Source organism: Anabrus simplex, chromosome 2 (assembly GCF_040414725.1).
Source record: "Anabrus simplex isolate iqAnaSimp1 chromosome 2, ASM4041472v1, whole genome shotgun sequence".
NCBI classification, from domain to species: Eukaryota; Metazoa; Arthropoda; class Insecta; order Orthoptera; family Tettigoniidae; genus Anabrus; species Anabrus simplex.
The window spans coordinates 345,631,750-345,650,755 of record NC_090266.1 but is presented as its reverse complement, the minus strand read 5'-3'; the positions used below and the strand labels follow the sequence as shown (position 1 = coordinate 345,650,755).

At 38.3% G+C, this 19,006-nt stretch overlaps 1 protein-coding gene across 1 annotated transcript in view; it reads right to left on the bottom strand.

The window, feature by feature from the left end:
* LOC136864133 (Bardet-Biedl syndrome 2 protein) overlaps nt 1-19,006 on the bottom strand; it is a 220,991-nt gene that overhangs the window by 124,350 nt on the left and 77,635 nt on the right. Inside the window, exons 7-8 of the mRNA XM_067140753.2 lie at nt 12,122-12,178; nt 2,929-3,111 (exon numbers count right to left, since the gene is read on the bottom strand). Coding sequence (XP_066996854.1) covers nt 2,929-3,111; nt 12,122-12,178 — 240 coding nt within the window. The remainder of the gene's footprint in view (nt 1-2,928; nt 3,112-12,121; nt 12,179-19,006) is intronic.

Sequence of the window (19,006 nt, the reverse complement as noted above, 5' to 3'; positions counted from 1 at the left end):
TGAAAATGGAAAACCATAGTAAACCATCTTCAGGGAATGCTGAATGTGGGATTCAAGCCTGCCATCTCCCAAATGGACACAACTAGGTGACACTAAATTTACAGCCAACTTGCTTGATGGTCTCAAAGTCTGTTATAATAACAGGTTATAGGAGGTCAACATAAAAATAGGACTTCAAGAGGGTTCAAATTTCTTGCATCTCAACATATTTAGGGACAAAAATATATTTAAAATTATTTTGTCCAACAGAATGTACGCTCAGAAGCATAAAAATAGTTAAATATTTGCAAAAAATAGACTAACATTAAATTTCAGTAAAAACAAATCCATTTCTTATTCCTGCTGAAGCAACATTCTAATAGATGGTGTTTGTCCATTTTTCACTAATTTCTCTTCAAATGCCCAGGGCCAATGGGATAATTCAGCCCAGCAAACTAAATATTCCCTCCCACACAAACAAACTGCAATTTTAAGCTTGCAAAAGATTGAGGAGATTTAGGGGCAACCTAGGTCAATTACTGTTGCCACTGCTTTTCTTTTCAACATACCAAAAAGTGAAAATATGACCATCGGCTGTGGTCTTAGTCAAGTTTTTAGAAATGTACTAACCTAACCTAACCTACCCTAACCTAACCTAATGTATAATACATTTTATCACTAAAATGTTTACTGGTATATGAACTGATGCTTTCTTGGTTACCAGTTCACTCTTGTCATGCTCAATATCCATTGTGTCCTTCGGAGAAAGCTATCTCAGTAATTCACGACGGAGATCTAATAGTGACAGTATCAAATAATACAGTCTGCTAAACAGTATACACATTCAGTTTTGCGCGTGATTATGAGGCCAGTCTTGCCTCTTACTGTATAAACTTAATGGGCACAAACTCATTATTTACCTGATGGAAGCATGGGAAACCACAGAAAACCACCCTCAAGGCTGACAGCTATGACATTCAAGCCCACCATCTCTCAAATGCAAGCATACAGCAACACTACCTGTACTTTGTACCTAACTCACTCAGTTATCTGTGTGTTAATATTTCTAATAATTCATTAGACATTCCTCTAATTCCCATGACTGCAGTTGTCATTCAAATTTAGATATTCAGGTAACCTGCATAATTTTATGAACCGATTCCCAATAGAGACTGGCAATAGTCTGATAGTCTTAACCCACAGCACGAGCTAGTCCTGTAAATGCAACAGCTTCATGCTTCACTGTGGAAAATGTCAGAATAGTTATACAACACTGATGTGCTGGTACTTTTGACCTCAGATATTTGCAGGTTGAGAGTGGCTCCCCGCAATAGACCAGTATGTGTGTTGTTGTCAGTGAGTACAAAATATTAGGAATCCCATTGCAAAAGTGAGCTGTGTGAAGAAAATTCTACAAGGTCACCAAAATGGCACTGGAAAACTAAGAACAAGTGAGAGCAAAACTAAATGAAAATACTGTACTTATATTTTACAGAATGTTTCAAATAGTTCAAGTTCAGTTTGAGCAGATATTTAACAAACTGTGGAACCTCTGACAATTAACTGTTTTGGTCTGTAATGCTTTGCCATATTAACATACAAAAGTAGTTCCACTTTGTTTCTCAGAAGACATACTTTTGCCAAATCGAGACAAAGAAATTAACCTGTGAAAAGCACACTATTTTGAGCATAATGTATATTTCTTATAATGAATATAAAGTAAAACCTCTGTTAATCAAAGCTGTGTTAACCAAAAATTGGTTTAATCAAAATGAGTAAAACCTCTGTTAAACAAAGCTCTGTTAACCAAAAATCGGTTTAATCAAAATGAGTAACATTTTGATAAAGAAATGTAAAAGTTATACTATGTACTTTGTTTATGAAATATAAAAATTACGTTCAGTGTACACTATGCTCATATTGTTACTTATTTCTAATTTCAACACTTTATGGGCAAAATATAAGGGGAAAGTGGAAGCAGTTCTGAAGAAAAGTATATTTTTCACTAAGCATCTAAGAGGAATACGTGTGAGGACAACAGCAACTGAAAAGGGATTTAACACTTCAGAGGTAAGAGTTTTCCATTAATTTAAAAGTAACCAACTTTGCTTTGCAATCAATTTGATTCTGCTCTTAAATTGGATTTAATCTGTTTCAGACTGCATTATGGTCTTTGGTTCAAAGTGAAAAGTTGTTTCCTTATAAAATGATGGCATGACACTGCTGCCAGAAAGATATGTGAACAAAAACCAAAAGAAAATCTCAGTTTTTCTTAAAGGAATAGTGAATAATTCACATTTAGATTTGGTAAAACTGAACTATACTGTATCTCCTTTGTGCATTATATCAACAGCTTTTTTTTTTTTTTCACATACACTTAATGCTTTCATGTAAATGTAACTTATGCGTCACTTTCTCAAGTTTTAACTTTAACACTGAGTATGCGTTTATTACTAAAAATTTTGCCTCTCTAAAATGGCATCACCCCCCTTTATTTTGGTTAACAGAAGTTTTACTAATTAATTCTCTTAAAATTAGCTTTGATTTACAGTTCTAAAATATTTTTGTTTCTTACTTCTTTGGTTTAGACATTCACAAGATCATTTTAGATGTTTATTTGTACACAGCTATGAAAAAAAAGCAGCATATGCAAAATTATGGTTTGTGGAGAATTATAAGAAAATCCACTTTGGCTATGTTCAGCTTTATAAAGTTAGCTGGATGCATTTCACAAAAAAAAAAAAAGCATGTAGTTCTCACACATTTTGTCTGTTGCTCTCACTCCACCCTCTTCCCTTCTCTCTCCTCCTAGTAATATGCACTTGCATATAGCACTATGAAATTGTACACACATGGTATGCTGTCCAACCAGTTCTCACATTCAATATCAGCATTTATAAGAGCAAAGCAGAACAAAATTACACCAACAGAATATGTCTGGTTACTTACCTTAATATGGATATCTACTGGTACATCCCTTGGAGGATAGAGGGCAACATCCAATTTTGATGAAACATCAGATTCTTTGGGGTGAATGACATGTGTTTCTCCTTCAAATATTCCTTCAGCAAACACCATCACAGACCTTATCACAGTTTCATTGTTAGTAGCCAAAGCAATCTCAACATGAGGCTAAGATGATAAAAATCACAGCAGTTAGCCATTACGGAATACTTTTGTTTAAAAAACTCTCACCTGAAAACTTAGAATCCAATGTTTTAAACTGAAATATCACAGAAAAGCACCAGGAAGTGTGAAATAAAACACTAGGTACACTTAGTTTTCTAAAAGAACAAATAAACAGGATCAGCTGTGTATGTAACATAGCCAGATGCTCAACTTCTGCACTTAAGAGTTACAGGACTGAATCCCAGCGGAGTTAGCTGACATTTAGTGTGTCTAAATGTGAAAGCCTTGAGCCAGTAGATTTACTGACAGAATAAACATCTCACATAACTCACTAACTAGGGTGAAATTGCAGCACCTAGGCATCTCTCAAATTTGAGAGTAGTTGAAGCACTGGCATAGCCAAGGGGCAACCCCCCCCCCCCAACCCCCCCCCCCCCACAAAAGATTTCCTGAAACTAGAGCGAGGATCAGCCGTTGCTTTACGTATGGTACGAACAAATTAAAAACTTATGCCAAAATGTTAAATTAACGTAGCGACAATGGATCTACTAGCAAGGCTCAGTAGGGCCATACATAATTCTCCACACCTGTACTAATTGAAGGAGCTTGAATGGAATGAAAGCACTTAGCATTGTGATGCTCGGGGATATTCCCGTGTAGAAGTCTCAGTATTGGGAATATAACCGTGTGTTGACAAATGTCAAAAGATGAGGAGAGGGGCAATTAGCAAGGCATTACTCTGTAGGGGGCCGGAACGTGACCACCGAGATAACGGGGGCCACAGCCAGAGAGAGTTACAAGCTTACAACATCGTGTCAGCTTTTGTATAAACTCGGTTCCTGGAAACAACGTCACGTGGTCGCGACAGTCCGTTTGTACCGTGCTTGAGAGATGTGCTGTATTTAACTTGCAGTGTTGGGAACAAGGATCATGTAGGAGGTTGGGAAGACTGTGACGGGATTGTGAGCTGCACGTTAGTTCATTCTGTGCCATAGTAGTGACATTTTTGAAGATGGACCGTTTTGTCATATAAGTAGCCAAAACTATGTACATCCTCGGTAAGTTATGAAAAGGTATTGTAATCTAACAGCAGCACTAGCATGTAGCAAGACATGATCGTGGATGTGTGCATAAGTTCTATAGGTAGGCCTGTCTGTTTTGTCAGATGCCCGGGGACTGATTGGAACTTCAGATAGCACCATCAAAAGTGCGGGTAACTATTCCGTAATCGGCGAGCATGATAGCTCAGTTCCATTGGTTCTATGTTCTCATCAAGATGGCCGAGGTTTGAATCGCAGTCGATACATGCAAAAATTTTGAAATGGGAAGTCACGTTCTGTTGATCTGGAGCCTACTTAAAACCGTACATCCCGTCGCTAATGATTATAAGATTTAAAATCCCAGGAGCCCTACGCTTGCTTACTATTTTTTAGTACTTTTGAATCATTACGGCATCATTTATGTTGGTGTATTTTGAGTATCCAACCATTCTTCGGACTTACCTTGTACCTTAAATGGTGAGTGGATTCAGTGGCGTACTCTGTGGGTGGGGTATAAATCCAGGCCAGTAGCATGGATACGACTTTACCTCAAGAGGGGGATATGGAAAGAAAGCCGGTCCTGCCGAGTGCGGTGACGGATCTTCAAATCATATTGGTGGTTTTGATTGTTACGATGTAATTATATCCAACAATTGAAATTATAGCTTCTGTACTGTTAACATAAAATGGCTGCATTATTGATACTGACCGTAAAATTAATAATATCGTCGTTCTTTTGTGAGGAAGTAGAATCTTCATTTAATTATTTGTCTTTTTAAAAAGGAACCACTTTGGTCTACGCCCTGTGAAGGTGAAGTGTGTCATAGATATTTCGATTACGGGAGACTCAAGGCCAACTCTATTGCACCCACAAACAAGACTATATCTTCCCCATTCCATTCCTTTTTTAACTCAGTCAGTGCCGGGAATCGGATGTGGGGTGCCTTAAGTCACATCCATACAAGACTCCTTAGCTTCCAGCTAATACTTCCATCCGGTCTCCTGCATTTAGGACAGTTGGAAAATGTATGTCTTAACACATGCTCCTCATAAAACCTCTGTAAAAATAATAACTGTACCTATTTATAACAATAATTACAAATGCCTCCTTTTCATGTAGCTCAGTTGGTTGAGTCGCTGTCCTTCTGATTCTGACTTCGCAGCTTCAAATCCAGGCTTGGATCGGTGGTGCTTAAAAAGGTGTTGTAATTGCAAAAGCTCCGTGTCATTGGCTCCTGGTACGTTAAAAATTATCCTGCGGGATAAACTTCAACGCTGTGGTGGCTGTTGAGAACTAGTATTTGTGACAAACTGTACACAAATTAAAGTACTATCCGCCATAAATATGCACAGACTACCGTATACTAGCACTGGGTCCAGGGTTACAAACCATAGAACGAGACTAATCTTGAAGGTTACACACCCACAGGGAATCAGTCTACCGAGCAGTCGCTTTACATGTTGAATTTCCGCTACATTCTGTCGTCACTCATTTCGATTCGAACACAGCACCATGTTGCCATATAATAATGTGACTAATAAAGTCACTCTAGTACGGCATAGTTTCTATACTTGAGGTGCCTAATATCAAACATGGACATGCACCACCTATATCAAAATTGAGTTAAGGATTGATCCTTATAGCATTTTTAATGCTCTTTCTGAATTAGTGGTCCGTGTCTTTCATAAACGAATATTTGTACGTAACTTTTAACATAGAAATATTCAGTTTCTTTCATAATCGGACACCTCCAGATGTAGATTGTATCAAAAACGGACATGAACGTTTCAGCCAATCATATTGCTACAAGTGACATCAAACTGTCATGGCGACCAGAGAATTTTTATCGACATCTTAAGGAAAAATGAGAAGGGCTGTTTTTCAATGCCCTATGATTGACAAACAAACCTCGTTTTGCCAAAATTAAGTAATCAGTTGGCTTCTTATTCCAGACAAATTTACTGTTATAATCTGTCTGTTGTAATAGGCACATCTCAAAGAAAACTGCGCCCTGATAATGTGTGTGTTTATACGTGGCTGGAGAATGAGGAAAAGAAATCATCAAACGAAATAGCATCAGCGGTTGTCAATGAGTTACGATCTAATGATTTACAAGGCTTCACTTCAGTCAAGTTGATTGCTGATGGCTGCGCCGGCCAAAATAAAAAGTAATATTTTGGCGATGTGTGCAAAGTGGCTTACAATGTATGCACCATGCTCTGTTGACAAATTAAAACTGGTATTTCCAGTTACTGGACACTCATATTTGCCTCCAGATAGGATTTTTGGACTCATTGAGGAAGACCTTAATAAGATGACGACCATAGTAAGTCCTGATGAATATCTTGAAGTGTTCAAAATGTATGGCACAGTGAAAGTGATTGGACAAACCTTGGAACCACTGAATTGGAAAGAACAAACACAGATTTATCTGAAATCTGCTAGACAACTTCATTTCAAAATTTCACAGTGTAAAAGAATTATACTCAGGAGCACAAAAAGAGGCAATGTTGTAGTTAAAGGTGAGGTAGGCTACTATTTGGAAACAGGTAAGTCTAATGTTAATGAATCCTTTACATCTGATATTGGTATGAATGTAAACCCACAGAAACTTAAGGAAAGCACTTTGGAAAAGATAGGAAATTAATGCCTCTGTTAAGTGGTATATCGAAGTCATCAATAAGAACATTTGTAGTGAAAATGAACAAGCTGTTAATGATTATTTATGAACGTGATTGTTTTGAAGACCCTTGTGATGAACCAGAGGCTATTTGCCCAGAAATACAGTGAAGCAAGAACTGAAATGAATGTTAAAAATGTCAACAAAGTATAAGAATAGCCTTATTTCTTTCATATTTTAATTATACTTCTTTTAAAATGGAAGTTTACTTCAGTGTCATCCTGCGACTTTTTTCCAAATATTGGGATAGTTCATTTCAAAAGTGGACAATTACATGGAAGTTTGTATCAAAAATGGACAAAAGCCAATCTCGGTTTCAGAAATGGACATCGTCATATTTGAACGTGTTTTACATTGACTTAGACTGAAATTCCTAAGTGTCAACCAAGATTTTCTTGTTCATAGGGCTAGAAATATGACACAAACAATTTTTCACACATATAACGGGGGTTTAACATAGGGAAATGAAAATGTGGCTCTACTGAAAAATTAACAAAATGGCTTTTGTCCATGTTTGATACTAGGCACCTCAATTGATACATTTATAACTTGTTGACCTCATTCAGTGGCGTATGCTGGGATGAAGACATGGGCTACACTAGACTTAGGTTACCGTACCACTTTTCTATAGTTGGTTTAATGAACATCAAGCCTCAAGCGTTTTCTGCTACTGGAGAAGCCAGCTGTGTTATCAAGCCTGTTTCACAACCCACTGCCCTGGCTTCCGCAACTGTCAAAATATGATCAGTGAAAATGGTAGCCTAGGGTTTAGCAAATTAAAGCCCGGATTTATTGATAAATGGATAGAATGCTTGCCTTTGTTCCGAAGGCCCTGGTTCAATTCTTGGACTCAACCTCCTCGTACGCTTAATTTCCCTGGCTTGGGGACTGGGTGTTTATGACATCTTTGCCATTCGTTTCATCCTCATTAGGTCACCACCAAGCCGCCGCCTCCTCCTCCTCCTTCTTCTTCTTCTTATTGTTAAATTAAAATGTAGAATTTTACAGCATTACTAGCAGTCGTACCCATCGTTCAGCAGTTTATTAGCTTCCTTGGTAAATCGGTGGTGGTGTCCGACCCATGATCACGGGTTCGATTCCAAACTACAACATGATACAACATGAAAGATTGCATTTCATTTTAACAGATCTGCTTATGAAAAGAATATTACCAGTATATTACTCCTCTGACAGCAGCCCTGCAGTGTCTTCCTACAAGGATGCAGAAGTAGACGGGAGTGAAATAACAGCACTCCGTTTTCTATATAATTAAGTCAGAAGTATGAGGCCAGGAAGTCTATATGATGAGGAATGCATGGTTGTTTGGATATCGATTCCATGATCATGAGTAGGACACCACCACTTGTCTACTGAAGAAGATAATAAACCAGCGAACGATGGGTTCAACCGCTTGTAATGCTGTCAATTTCCAAATTTTAATTTAATAATAATAATATCATGGTGTGGGTTACTTAGTCACACCTTGTTCGTGAACCATGGGCAACGACTGAGTGGCCTAGTAAGTGGTCCTGAGAGTCGGGATACCAGTTTCTAAGGAATGGGAGTGGGCATCTCGGACATATTCTGAGTCATGGGCCCCCTTGTGCTCAGGCGGCTAGGGCTATACAATCCACCGGTGGTCCCTAACCCATTAGAGGAGAGATCCTCACTTGGACTATTTGTAAGTAGGGTGCCATCCTGATTCATGAATTTACCGAGCTCAGAACATTTTAAGCATGCCTCGGACCTATGGGAGTAACAGAGTCCCACTCCCATTTGACAGGCGAGGGACTTCTTGGAAACAACTTGGCGAACAAAATGGAATTCGATGGGGAGCTATCAGTATTAATGGGGCTTATGGAAGAAAGAAAGAAAGTAGAATTGGCCGAGTCAGCAAAGAGGATGCATATGGATGTGCTAGGAGTAAGTGATATCCGGGCAAGGGGAGATAAGGAGGAACAGGTAAGAGGTTATGAAGTATACTTGACGGGTGTTCAAACGGCAAGGGCAGAGTCTGGGGTAGGGCTGTTCATCAGGAATACTATTGCACGCAACTTAGTTTCTGATAGGTACGTAAACGAGCGAATGATGTGGGCAGATTTGGCAGTTGGAGGAATTAGGACGAGAATGGTCTCACTGTATTCACCATGTGAGGGTGCAGATGAGGATGAAATTGACAAGTTTTATGAAGCATTGAGTGACATCGTAGTCAGGGTCAACAGCAAGGATAAGATAGTGCTAATGGGCGATTTCAATGCGAGAGTTGGGAATATAACTGAAGGATACGAAAGGACGATTGGTAAAGCAGGGAAGATATAGAAGCTAATGGGAATGGGAAGCGCTTACTGGACTTTTGTGCTAGTATGCTAACTGCTAACAGTTACGAATAGCTTCTTCAAGCATAAGGCTATTCACCACTACACATGGGAGGCTAGGGGTACCAGATCCATAAAAGACCATATCTTAACAGACTTTGAATTCAGGAAATCTGTTAGTAATGTACGATTTTTGGGGGTATTTTTCTATGAAACGAACCACTATCTGATCTGTTGTGAAGTAAGTATCTCTAGGCCTAGGATAGAGAACATGAAATCTGTCTGGAAACGAATAAGGGTAGAAAATCTCCAGGAAGAGGACATTAGAAGTACATGGATATAATTAGTAAGAAGTTCCAAACAGTGGAGAGCAAGCAGGATATACTGTAGAAAGAGAATAGGTGGCATACAGGGATGCTGTAGTAGCAACAGCAAGTGAATGCCTAGGAACAGCTGTGTGCAAAGATGGGAAAAAGTGAACATCTTGGTGGAATGATGAAGTGAGAACAGCTGTATTTTCCTTTACCAACTAACAAAATATCTATACCCATACCCCTTACATTTTGTATATATAGTGTGTGTTTCTTTGGCACATTATTTGTATAAAATGTTACTTCTTTATAGCTTATCACATGACCATTATTACAATAAAATGATCATATTTATTCTAGACCAGAATATTGCACCATTACTCACACAATTTATTCTTTCATTCATTTAACTTGTATTCTGAGTATATGAAATGCTGCAGTTATGTTGGGAAGGGAATGATAGATGGAGACAAGAGCGTATCCAGAAGTGGGGAGGGGGGAGTGTCCAAAGAGTCCAGACACCCCAGGAATTTTAACAAATATACTTTTACTAAGCATGTACATTATTAATAGTTTCCGCAATCTGCATGAATCCACTACTCTTACTAGGAACCAAGGACACTGATTTCCTTATAAGGTGTTCCTAAACTCTCCAGAGATTTGGACACCCACCAAAATAAAATTCTGGATGATGACCTATCGTAATGCCCCCCCCCCCCCCCCCCCCACCAAACTGAAATCCTGGCTATGCTACTGAATTGAAGGGAGGATCAACACATGGCATTACTGGTAAGTGTAGTATGTAGTATACTTAAACCATATTATTTCTGCACATACAATCAAGAAACACAAACTATAAAACTACTGTTACACTAGTGTTTTAATAGACTTCGCAAAGCCTGGATAACATTCATCTCTCTGCTTCATCACAACATGCAAAACTTAATCTCCTGGCCAGTCAAATTTGTTTACTATTAAATATAATTTCTATAACTGATACTGTTAATTCACCAATCACCACTGAATCTGTTTAGAATGTACATTTAATATTTCTTTTTCTCTTTTCTTTACAAAATCTACCATAGTTTTTAATGGGAATAGTCTATATATATATATATATATATATATATCAAACATCAATCTACAGGGTGGGCTCGAAGACATGATCGGAAAGGTTTAATGTTATTGTATTGAAACAAGAAGCAAAATGAAAGGCAAACAATTGTATTTAACTTAAAAAAATACATGCAAGAATGGAAAAAGACATATTTCGAACTCTCTCGGTATGCTGATCATCATTCTTGGCGCAGAGTTGGATTAGCTGCCATGTGCGTCTGCTTGCCCGGCATAACATTTCGGGAATGATCATTCTCAGAGTATGGGTAATCTCTTCTTTCAGCTTTTCAATGGAAGTCATACAAGTTGAGGAAATATTTTCCTTTAAGAAGGACCACAGCCAATCATTGCACGTTGTGGCTTCTGGGCGGCCATATAAAAGGTCCTCCATGCCCAATTTCCTAATGGAAACAGGTGGTTCAACCAGTCTCGAGCATGAGTCCGATAGTGTCCAGGGGCACCAACCTGTTGCATAACTACGTCGTTCAGCATGCCAACTTTGTCAAGTTCAGATAACAGCCAGTGTGAGATAACACCTGGTGGTACTATTCCCCTGTCGCAGACCCATTGAAGAAATACGGCCTGATGATAAGGTCACTGGTAACACCGGCTCATAGCATTATATGAGGAGGGTGTTGCTTAATTTATTCATAATAACGAGGGTTGTCTTTTGCCCAGATATAAACATTTTGAGACTGGGAGCTAAAACACACAGCACATTAATCTGTCATTAATCATAACCTTATGGTGAGCCACTAATGTTGGAAAAGCTGCAAGTAACTGTTTGCACGAATCCGTTGCATATTCCTATTATGATCAGTTAATTGATGCTACCAGGTCAAAATGAACAGTAACCTTCATTCTTTATCCAAAGACGCATGGAGGTTCTGGGAATGACCATCTCCGCCGACCACTTTTTTGTCGATTTTGATGGCGAACGAAGCAACGATGATTTGAGCGTTCAGTGACTTCATTACCATTATCAAATTTCTTGGGTCTTCCACTGCATGGTGCATCTAAGACAGACCCCGTTACAAAGATCTTTCTTTCCAGTTTTCAAAGATTAGCATCCATTGGGGCTTCTTTATTGAAGCGATTAAAAAAAAGGTTTCCCTAACTTCATCATGTCTCACCCGTTCATTACTTTTCATGCACCCGTATGCAAAGATGATGACATTCTTCAATTGTGAATCTGCTTGCATCCGTCATTATAACACACATGTTTACAACCATATCACCTTGGTAGCAGTCACCAGAACCACAGGCATAACAGAACACGATCAAATGCCGTATTTTAATGGAGTGACGCATAGAAATTATCACCTGCAATGTTGTCATTTGAGTGGCCTCTACCAGAAGACAGACTACTACAGGCAGGGATGGAAAATATTCTCAACCTAGAACACATTTCCTGATCCATGCAACCACAACTATATGTTAAGTTACTTTCTGATCGTGACTTCTAGCCCAGAGCTTACAGAGCTTAGCACATGAAAGAACCCCTACAGCATATCCACGAGATATTAAAGGCTTAGTCAAAAAATACTTACAGGTTTCTGTTCATTTCCCATGTTGATAGATATCCCAGTTTGCAGTCGAGTTTTTGACTGGAAATAATAAGAACATTTATTGCTTTATTTATATGAACACATAAGCAAAAATTATAATATTATCATTACAACTTTGCTTTACGTCACACCGACACAGATAGGTCTTATGGCAATGATGGGATAGGAAAGAGCTAGGAGTGGGAAGGAAGTGGCTGTGGCCTTAATTAAGGCACAGCCCCAGGAGTTAAGCAAAAATAATAATAATCATACTTATATTCATAGTTGGTCATTGCTATGTCCCACAATAGTAGCTCTGACTTTTAAAGCCATTTTATTGATATTCATATACAAGTTCGCTATGTACAGTCACTGCTACACGAATACCTCACAATTAGATCGCTCACTGAAATAATGTTTTAGGTCAAGTGAATGCAAACCTCAACTGCCAAAGAAATCTTGCAACAGAATGAACAATACATTTCCTGTCAAAGGCAAAATACAAAACCAAGACAATGGAATTACAGTAGGTAATTCTCTATACAAAAATCTGTTTCTACAGAAACACTGCTATTTCTTTAACTGAAGTTATGAGATTTAGAGAAACAGCAAAGATATAAAATCACAATAATTTTTTTTTTACAATTGGCTTTACGTCGCACCAACACAGATAGGTCTTATGACGACAATGGGATAGAAAAAGGCTAGGAGTGGGAAGGAAGCAGCCATGTCCTTAATTGAGGTAGTCCCAGCATTTGCCTGGTGTGAAAATGGGGAAATCACGGAAAACCATCTTCAGGACTGCCGACAGTGGGGTTCGAACCCACTATCTCCCAAATATTGGATACTGGCCACACATTAGCGACTGCAGCTATCGAACTCTGTACAATAAATTTAATACATAATATTGCTAACCTTTGTATGGAAGCTTTCATGATCAGCTGAATTAAAATTAAGTTCTTTGCCCAGGTTGGAGCATGCTGTTATTCAATGTACAGATGAACAATCAAGAATTGTTGCATCTCTGGAGACGTGAAATATAAGGAAGTCTACTTTGGCTATGTTCAGCTTTATACAGTTAGCTGGATGCATTTTACAACACAACCCAAAGTTCTCACTCATTGTGTTGGTAACTCTCACTCCACCCTCTCCCATCTCCCTTCTCTCTCTTTCTTGTATTTTGCACTTGCATACAGCACTATGAAATTATAAGCACATGACATGCTCCCAGGTAGCGCAGTGGGTCAGTTGTAAACTACAAAATTTGTGCCTACTATAACAGATAAGATTCAAAACCCGAAGTGAATATTTATTTTTTTTTTTTTTTTTTTTTTTTTGTTCCCAAATGAATATGCAGTGATGATATCAGGCAATGAACACATCAAGTTTTGTCTAGCTAACTTTGATGCTAAATGGCTCAATCCATTCTGAGATGGCACATTATTCACACACGTCAAGAGAGCAAGTCCAACACGGCTCTTTTAGCATTCATGAAGCAGCGATTTGCCTAGGGTTGCTTGGAGATGGATACAGCACTGGCGGGTGTCAAAGTCAAAGGACATTGGATGTCTACCAGTCACAGTTTTTTTAAAAGTTGCTTTATGTTGCACCGGAACAGATAGGTCTCATGGCGACGATGGGACAGGAAAGGGCTAGGAGTGGAAAGGAAGCGTCCGTGGCCTTAATTAAGGTACAGCCCCAGCATTTGCCTGGTGTGAAATTGGGAAACCACGGAAAACCATCTTCAGGGCTGCCGACAGTAGGGTTCAAACCAACTATCTCCCGAATACTGGATACTGGCCGCACTTAAGCGACTACAGCTACCGAGCTCGGTAGATCATAGGTTTAAAGCAGGTTTCTACTACGGAAGAAGGTAACAGGTTAGTTGAAATGTCACAAGAGAACCTGTTCTTAAGCTCAGCAAAGCTGATGCAATAAACCAGTTTTCCTGGATGCTGATACATGATCCATAAATTATTACAAGAAGCCAGACTCCATTGCAAAAAAGCTGCTTAGATACAGTTATATCATAATTGGGATTGTGTGATCTTCTCTATCGAGACTTCTGTCAGTTCAGCAGAGGTCAGACCGGTTCATGTTTACAAGTCATGGGGAGCCTGATACGACAAAAGATACATAAAAATTTATGAGCTTCATGATCCGTATGGATGATGTAATTTGTTAATGAATATAGCAATAGTGGTTGTTCCTCCTAATCAATACAGTTCAAATTGGTACACAGTTATACAGTAGAAATCTGGTATACGAGAATTCATAACAGCGATAAATTTACTCGCTAAAACGGATTGTCGTTATATTCGATTTTCTGTAAAAGTCAGGAAACCCATATACATTAAAATCGGTATGAAATGGCAATCAGTTTGTTCAAAACTTGCGTTTTCGCGGATGATACCCACACCACGGCTTGCTCGTTAGTTGTTTTTCGAAATCTGATACTACATAAAAGTGTATGTTTAATTTCATTCTTAAAAAATTATAATATCAATCCAGAGGCCTCTGTGGCAAATGCTCCAGTTTTCTTCTTCAAACAGCGTCATCTAACCTAACCGTATATGTATCAAGAAAACGGATTTCAAGTGCACATAGAGAAATGATAACTTCCGCGTTACAAATTTACATGGGAACAGCCTTTCCGAAATTTGATGATGATGTTATTTGCTTTACGTCCCACTAACTACTTTTTAAGGTCTTCGGAGACGCCGAGGTGCCGGAATTTAGTCCCTCAGGAGTTCTTTTTACGTGCCAGTAAATCTACCGACACGGGGCTGTCGTATTTGAGCACCTTCAAATACCACCGGAAGGAGCCAGGATCGAACCTGCCAAGTTGGGGTTAGAAGGCCAGCGCCTTAACCGTCTGAGCCACTCAGCCCGGCTTTCCGAAATTTAACAAGACGCAAGAAAATATAAACTATCCTCTGAATCAGTGATGTACTCTGCCATATCTTGAGGTGTATCCCATTCTTACTTAATTTCAGTACTGGTACATAACATTAAAAATTGAGCAATCGTTTACTTCATCCTTTATTTCTGACGAGTTAACAACTGCTATCGGCCATGTTATTTATGCATTTATTATGAAAACATGTTATCCTCTTTCATTTTTAATTTTCTTTTAGTGAATAGCAGTCGACGGGCATTACTAATCGATTCCGACATCGCCTTTGGATGTTGAGGAGAGAGCTTGCAAGTGTACATAGCGAGAAAATGATGTGGTACCGAAGATGATCAATTGCAATTTGTGGTAGATTTTTCAGTTTTCTTATTCTAACGGCGTCACCAAAGCGATGGTTTACTTAGCCTTTATTTCCAACAAGTTAACAACTGCTATCGACCATGTTATTTACGCATTTGTTACGAAAACATGTTCTCTTCTTTCATTTCTAATTTTCTTTACAGACCAGCAGTTGACGGGTATTACTAATAGATTCTGACATCGCCTTCAAATGTGCACATAGCGAGAAAACTATACCATACCGAAGATGGTGATCACATTTTGTGGCAAAAGTTTCAATTTCTTTATTCAAACAGCATCACCTAACTTAATCATGAAAACATATTCTAAAGGCCAGAAGAGAAATGATAACCATCACACTATAAATTTACTTAACAACAGCCTTACCGAAATTTAACCAGACACAAGAAAATACAAACTAACCTCTGAAATCAATCATGCACTCTGACACCATGAGGTGTATCCCATTCTTACTTAATTGCAGTATTTAGCATTAAAATTAAGCGATTGTTTACTTTAGCTTTTATTTTTGAGAGTTAACAACTGCTATCGGACACGTTATTTACACATTTATTGTGAAAACATGTTCTCTTCTTTCATTTCCATTTTTCTTTACGGAACAGCAGTTGACGGGTATTACTAATTGACTCCGACATGGCCTTTGAATGTCGACGAGAGAGCTCGCTAGAGGACATAACAAGGAACCAATACCGAAGATGATCATCGCATGCAATATAATCACTAGGAGCATAAATGTTGGTAACAGAAAAAATTGTGCACGCTTAATCGCTCGTAATAACGGATGAATCAGTGAGAGGGCTCTCGCTGTAAACGAAGGATAATACACAGTTTAATATAGGAATCTTAAACAAAAACTGTCATTATAGCTTATACAAACATCTTACAAATTATACACATAATCATCTTGTCAACTGTTCTTTGAGTGCAGTGATGCACACTGAATAAAATATGAGTCCGCAATTGATGTGTTAAAATCACTTGCACACGTTAAAATTCTTATGAAACTAATGTACTGTAAGTTGGTTACTGTACTGTACGTCATGTTAATGACACTCCTTGATCATTGTTATGGTTACGTGAACGAATCCGATCCACTGTAATATTTATCTCAAATAGAAGATAATAATTGCTTTTGCTCAAATAAAGTGTAAAATATGCGGTAAGTTAAGAAAAAGTATGAAATATTTTACTTGCAGAGAATAATATGGATACGTACTTTACTACCTTACAACTATTTTTTCTGCTACGTCGCAGCCCTTCCGTACGTGTTTTGTCTAACACTTTTGTGTGTGATGTCTTTGCTCACTGAAGTTGTTTAAATTAATTAGGTGTTGTTTTCTTCATGTTGCTCATTTGTTTTGTGCCATAACTCATTCATTATTATTGGTCCAGGGATTATGCTATTTTCCTTTCAACAAAACAGTAATATATTTATTGGTCCAGGGATCATGCTATTTTGCTGTTTGAACTGCCTGTGCTAGTCATATGGACAAAGATAATGAGAATTCACAGACATAACACTCCCATTTGTTGATGCTAGCCCTGGACCTCAAGAAAGAAACAAAAGACAGCACGAGCAGCGGAATGCAACACAAGGGAGTCCTGTCTACAGCCAGTAAGTACGTATAAATATTTCTCTAGTAACGATGGTATTTCTTAATTTACCACAGATTTTACACTTTATTTGAGTAAAAGCAATTATTATCTTCCATTTGGGACAAATATTACAGTGACATTCTGTGGATCAGATTTGTTCACATAACCCATTGTTATCTATAAGAAGTAAGATGGGATTTCTTGATTTCACCATACAAACGCAATTCTCTCAATATAACCATGTAAATTATTCTGTCAGTCTGTTGCATTAACACGTTTTGAGTGTTGCATAAGTCTGTACTTTATATTATTAACATAAATTGTGCAATTTAAAGTTTCACAAAACTAATATAAAACAATTGCAGTGTTTTATGTCACTGATGACACTGCCTTGGTTGTTGTCCATACGAAGTAAAACTGGATTTGTTGACTTCACAATGTTTAAATAGCATGTGTGACACTTGATAAATAATATTATGTTACTGATGATACATAGTGGGTTATTATAATAAGTGAAGTCAAATAGTTATTTGTTTTAGAGCGAACATTCTCTCAGTGCTATTTCGTTAGGTTCTTGATGGAACACGCTGAGAACACAGCAGTATCTCTTTGTGTATCTGGGCAGGTTGTGTGTCTTCTGTACGTAGACAGTGTGAAAGGAACGTGATATTAAGAAGATCTACACGAACTCAAGTGAATATCCAACGCACCCTGCCCAGATACATATATAGATAACTGCATTCATTGACATGAAAGCTTTTGACCAGACTCTTGAACCTGCTTCACAAGATTGCCTGTCAACCTAGGATATTCAGAATGATCACCTCATTTCAAGAGAATATAAAATGCTCGGTTTGTTTCAATGGCAAACTAACAGAACCTTTTCTAGTAAGGAGTAGGATGAAGCAAGACTGTGTTCTCACTCCCACACTCTTTGGCATTTTCCTCTCCTTACTTTTGCAGCATGCTATTCGTAACTATGCTGATGGAGTCCACCTATGCACCAAAGATGATGGAAACCTTTTCAACAATGCTAGACTAAGATGCAAGACAAGAACCAATGAATTAACCATGAGAGAAATGCTATATGCTGATAACATAGCCTTTACTTCTCTTACTGAAGCTCAGCTACAACATCTTAATGACATATGTTGCAAGCTTGTACAGAGTTAAGGCTTAACATCTGCCTGGGAAGGACAAATATTATGGTTCAGGGAACAGGATTGCAGTCAGATCCCAAAGGCTCTGTTGTATAGGAAACTAAGCTAAGGCTCGAGACCATTAGGTAGACCTAAAAATAGTTTCAAGGATGTCTGCAGAAAGGACCTGAGGCAGGCTGCAATTGACATCAATGACTGGGAAAGCACTGCAAATGACAGATATGCCCGAAAGACAGCAGTTAAATTTGTGTGAAGATAACAAATATATATGAAATAATGCACTTCTTACAAGGAAACAACTTGGAAGAAGCTTAAAGCAGCTTCTGATTGGGCCATCTCCTCCTCCACATGTCAAAACTATGCCAAGGACTGTCACTCAAGAATAGGACTTTTCAGTCATTCCTGACATTGTAAACGAACCAGGGTGCAATGCAATCGTCCTCCAAGGACGGACTGCCGCCAACGGTATATGGGAAGGTTACCGACTTTTTTTAAACACATTTCAGCATTCTTTATAAAAGTGACTGATATACCCTTACCCAACCAAGTAATCAATCTCCCCGGGTAGCTAAATTCGAACATATCCATTACCTCAGATTAGAAGGGTTATATCAATTGCCTTGATAAATATATTTTTTAAAATTTACTATTTTGCAGTATGTGGCACCAACATAGATAAGTCTTATGGTGATGATGGGATAGGAAAGGGCTAGGAGTAAGAAAGGAAGCACTCATGGCCTTAATTAAGGTACAGTCCCAGCATTTGCCTGGAGTGAAAATGGGAAACAACAGAAAACAATCTTCAGGGCTGCCAACAGTAGGGTTTGATGATGATGATGCTTGTTGTTTAAAGGGGCC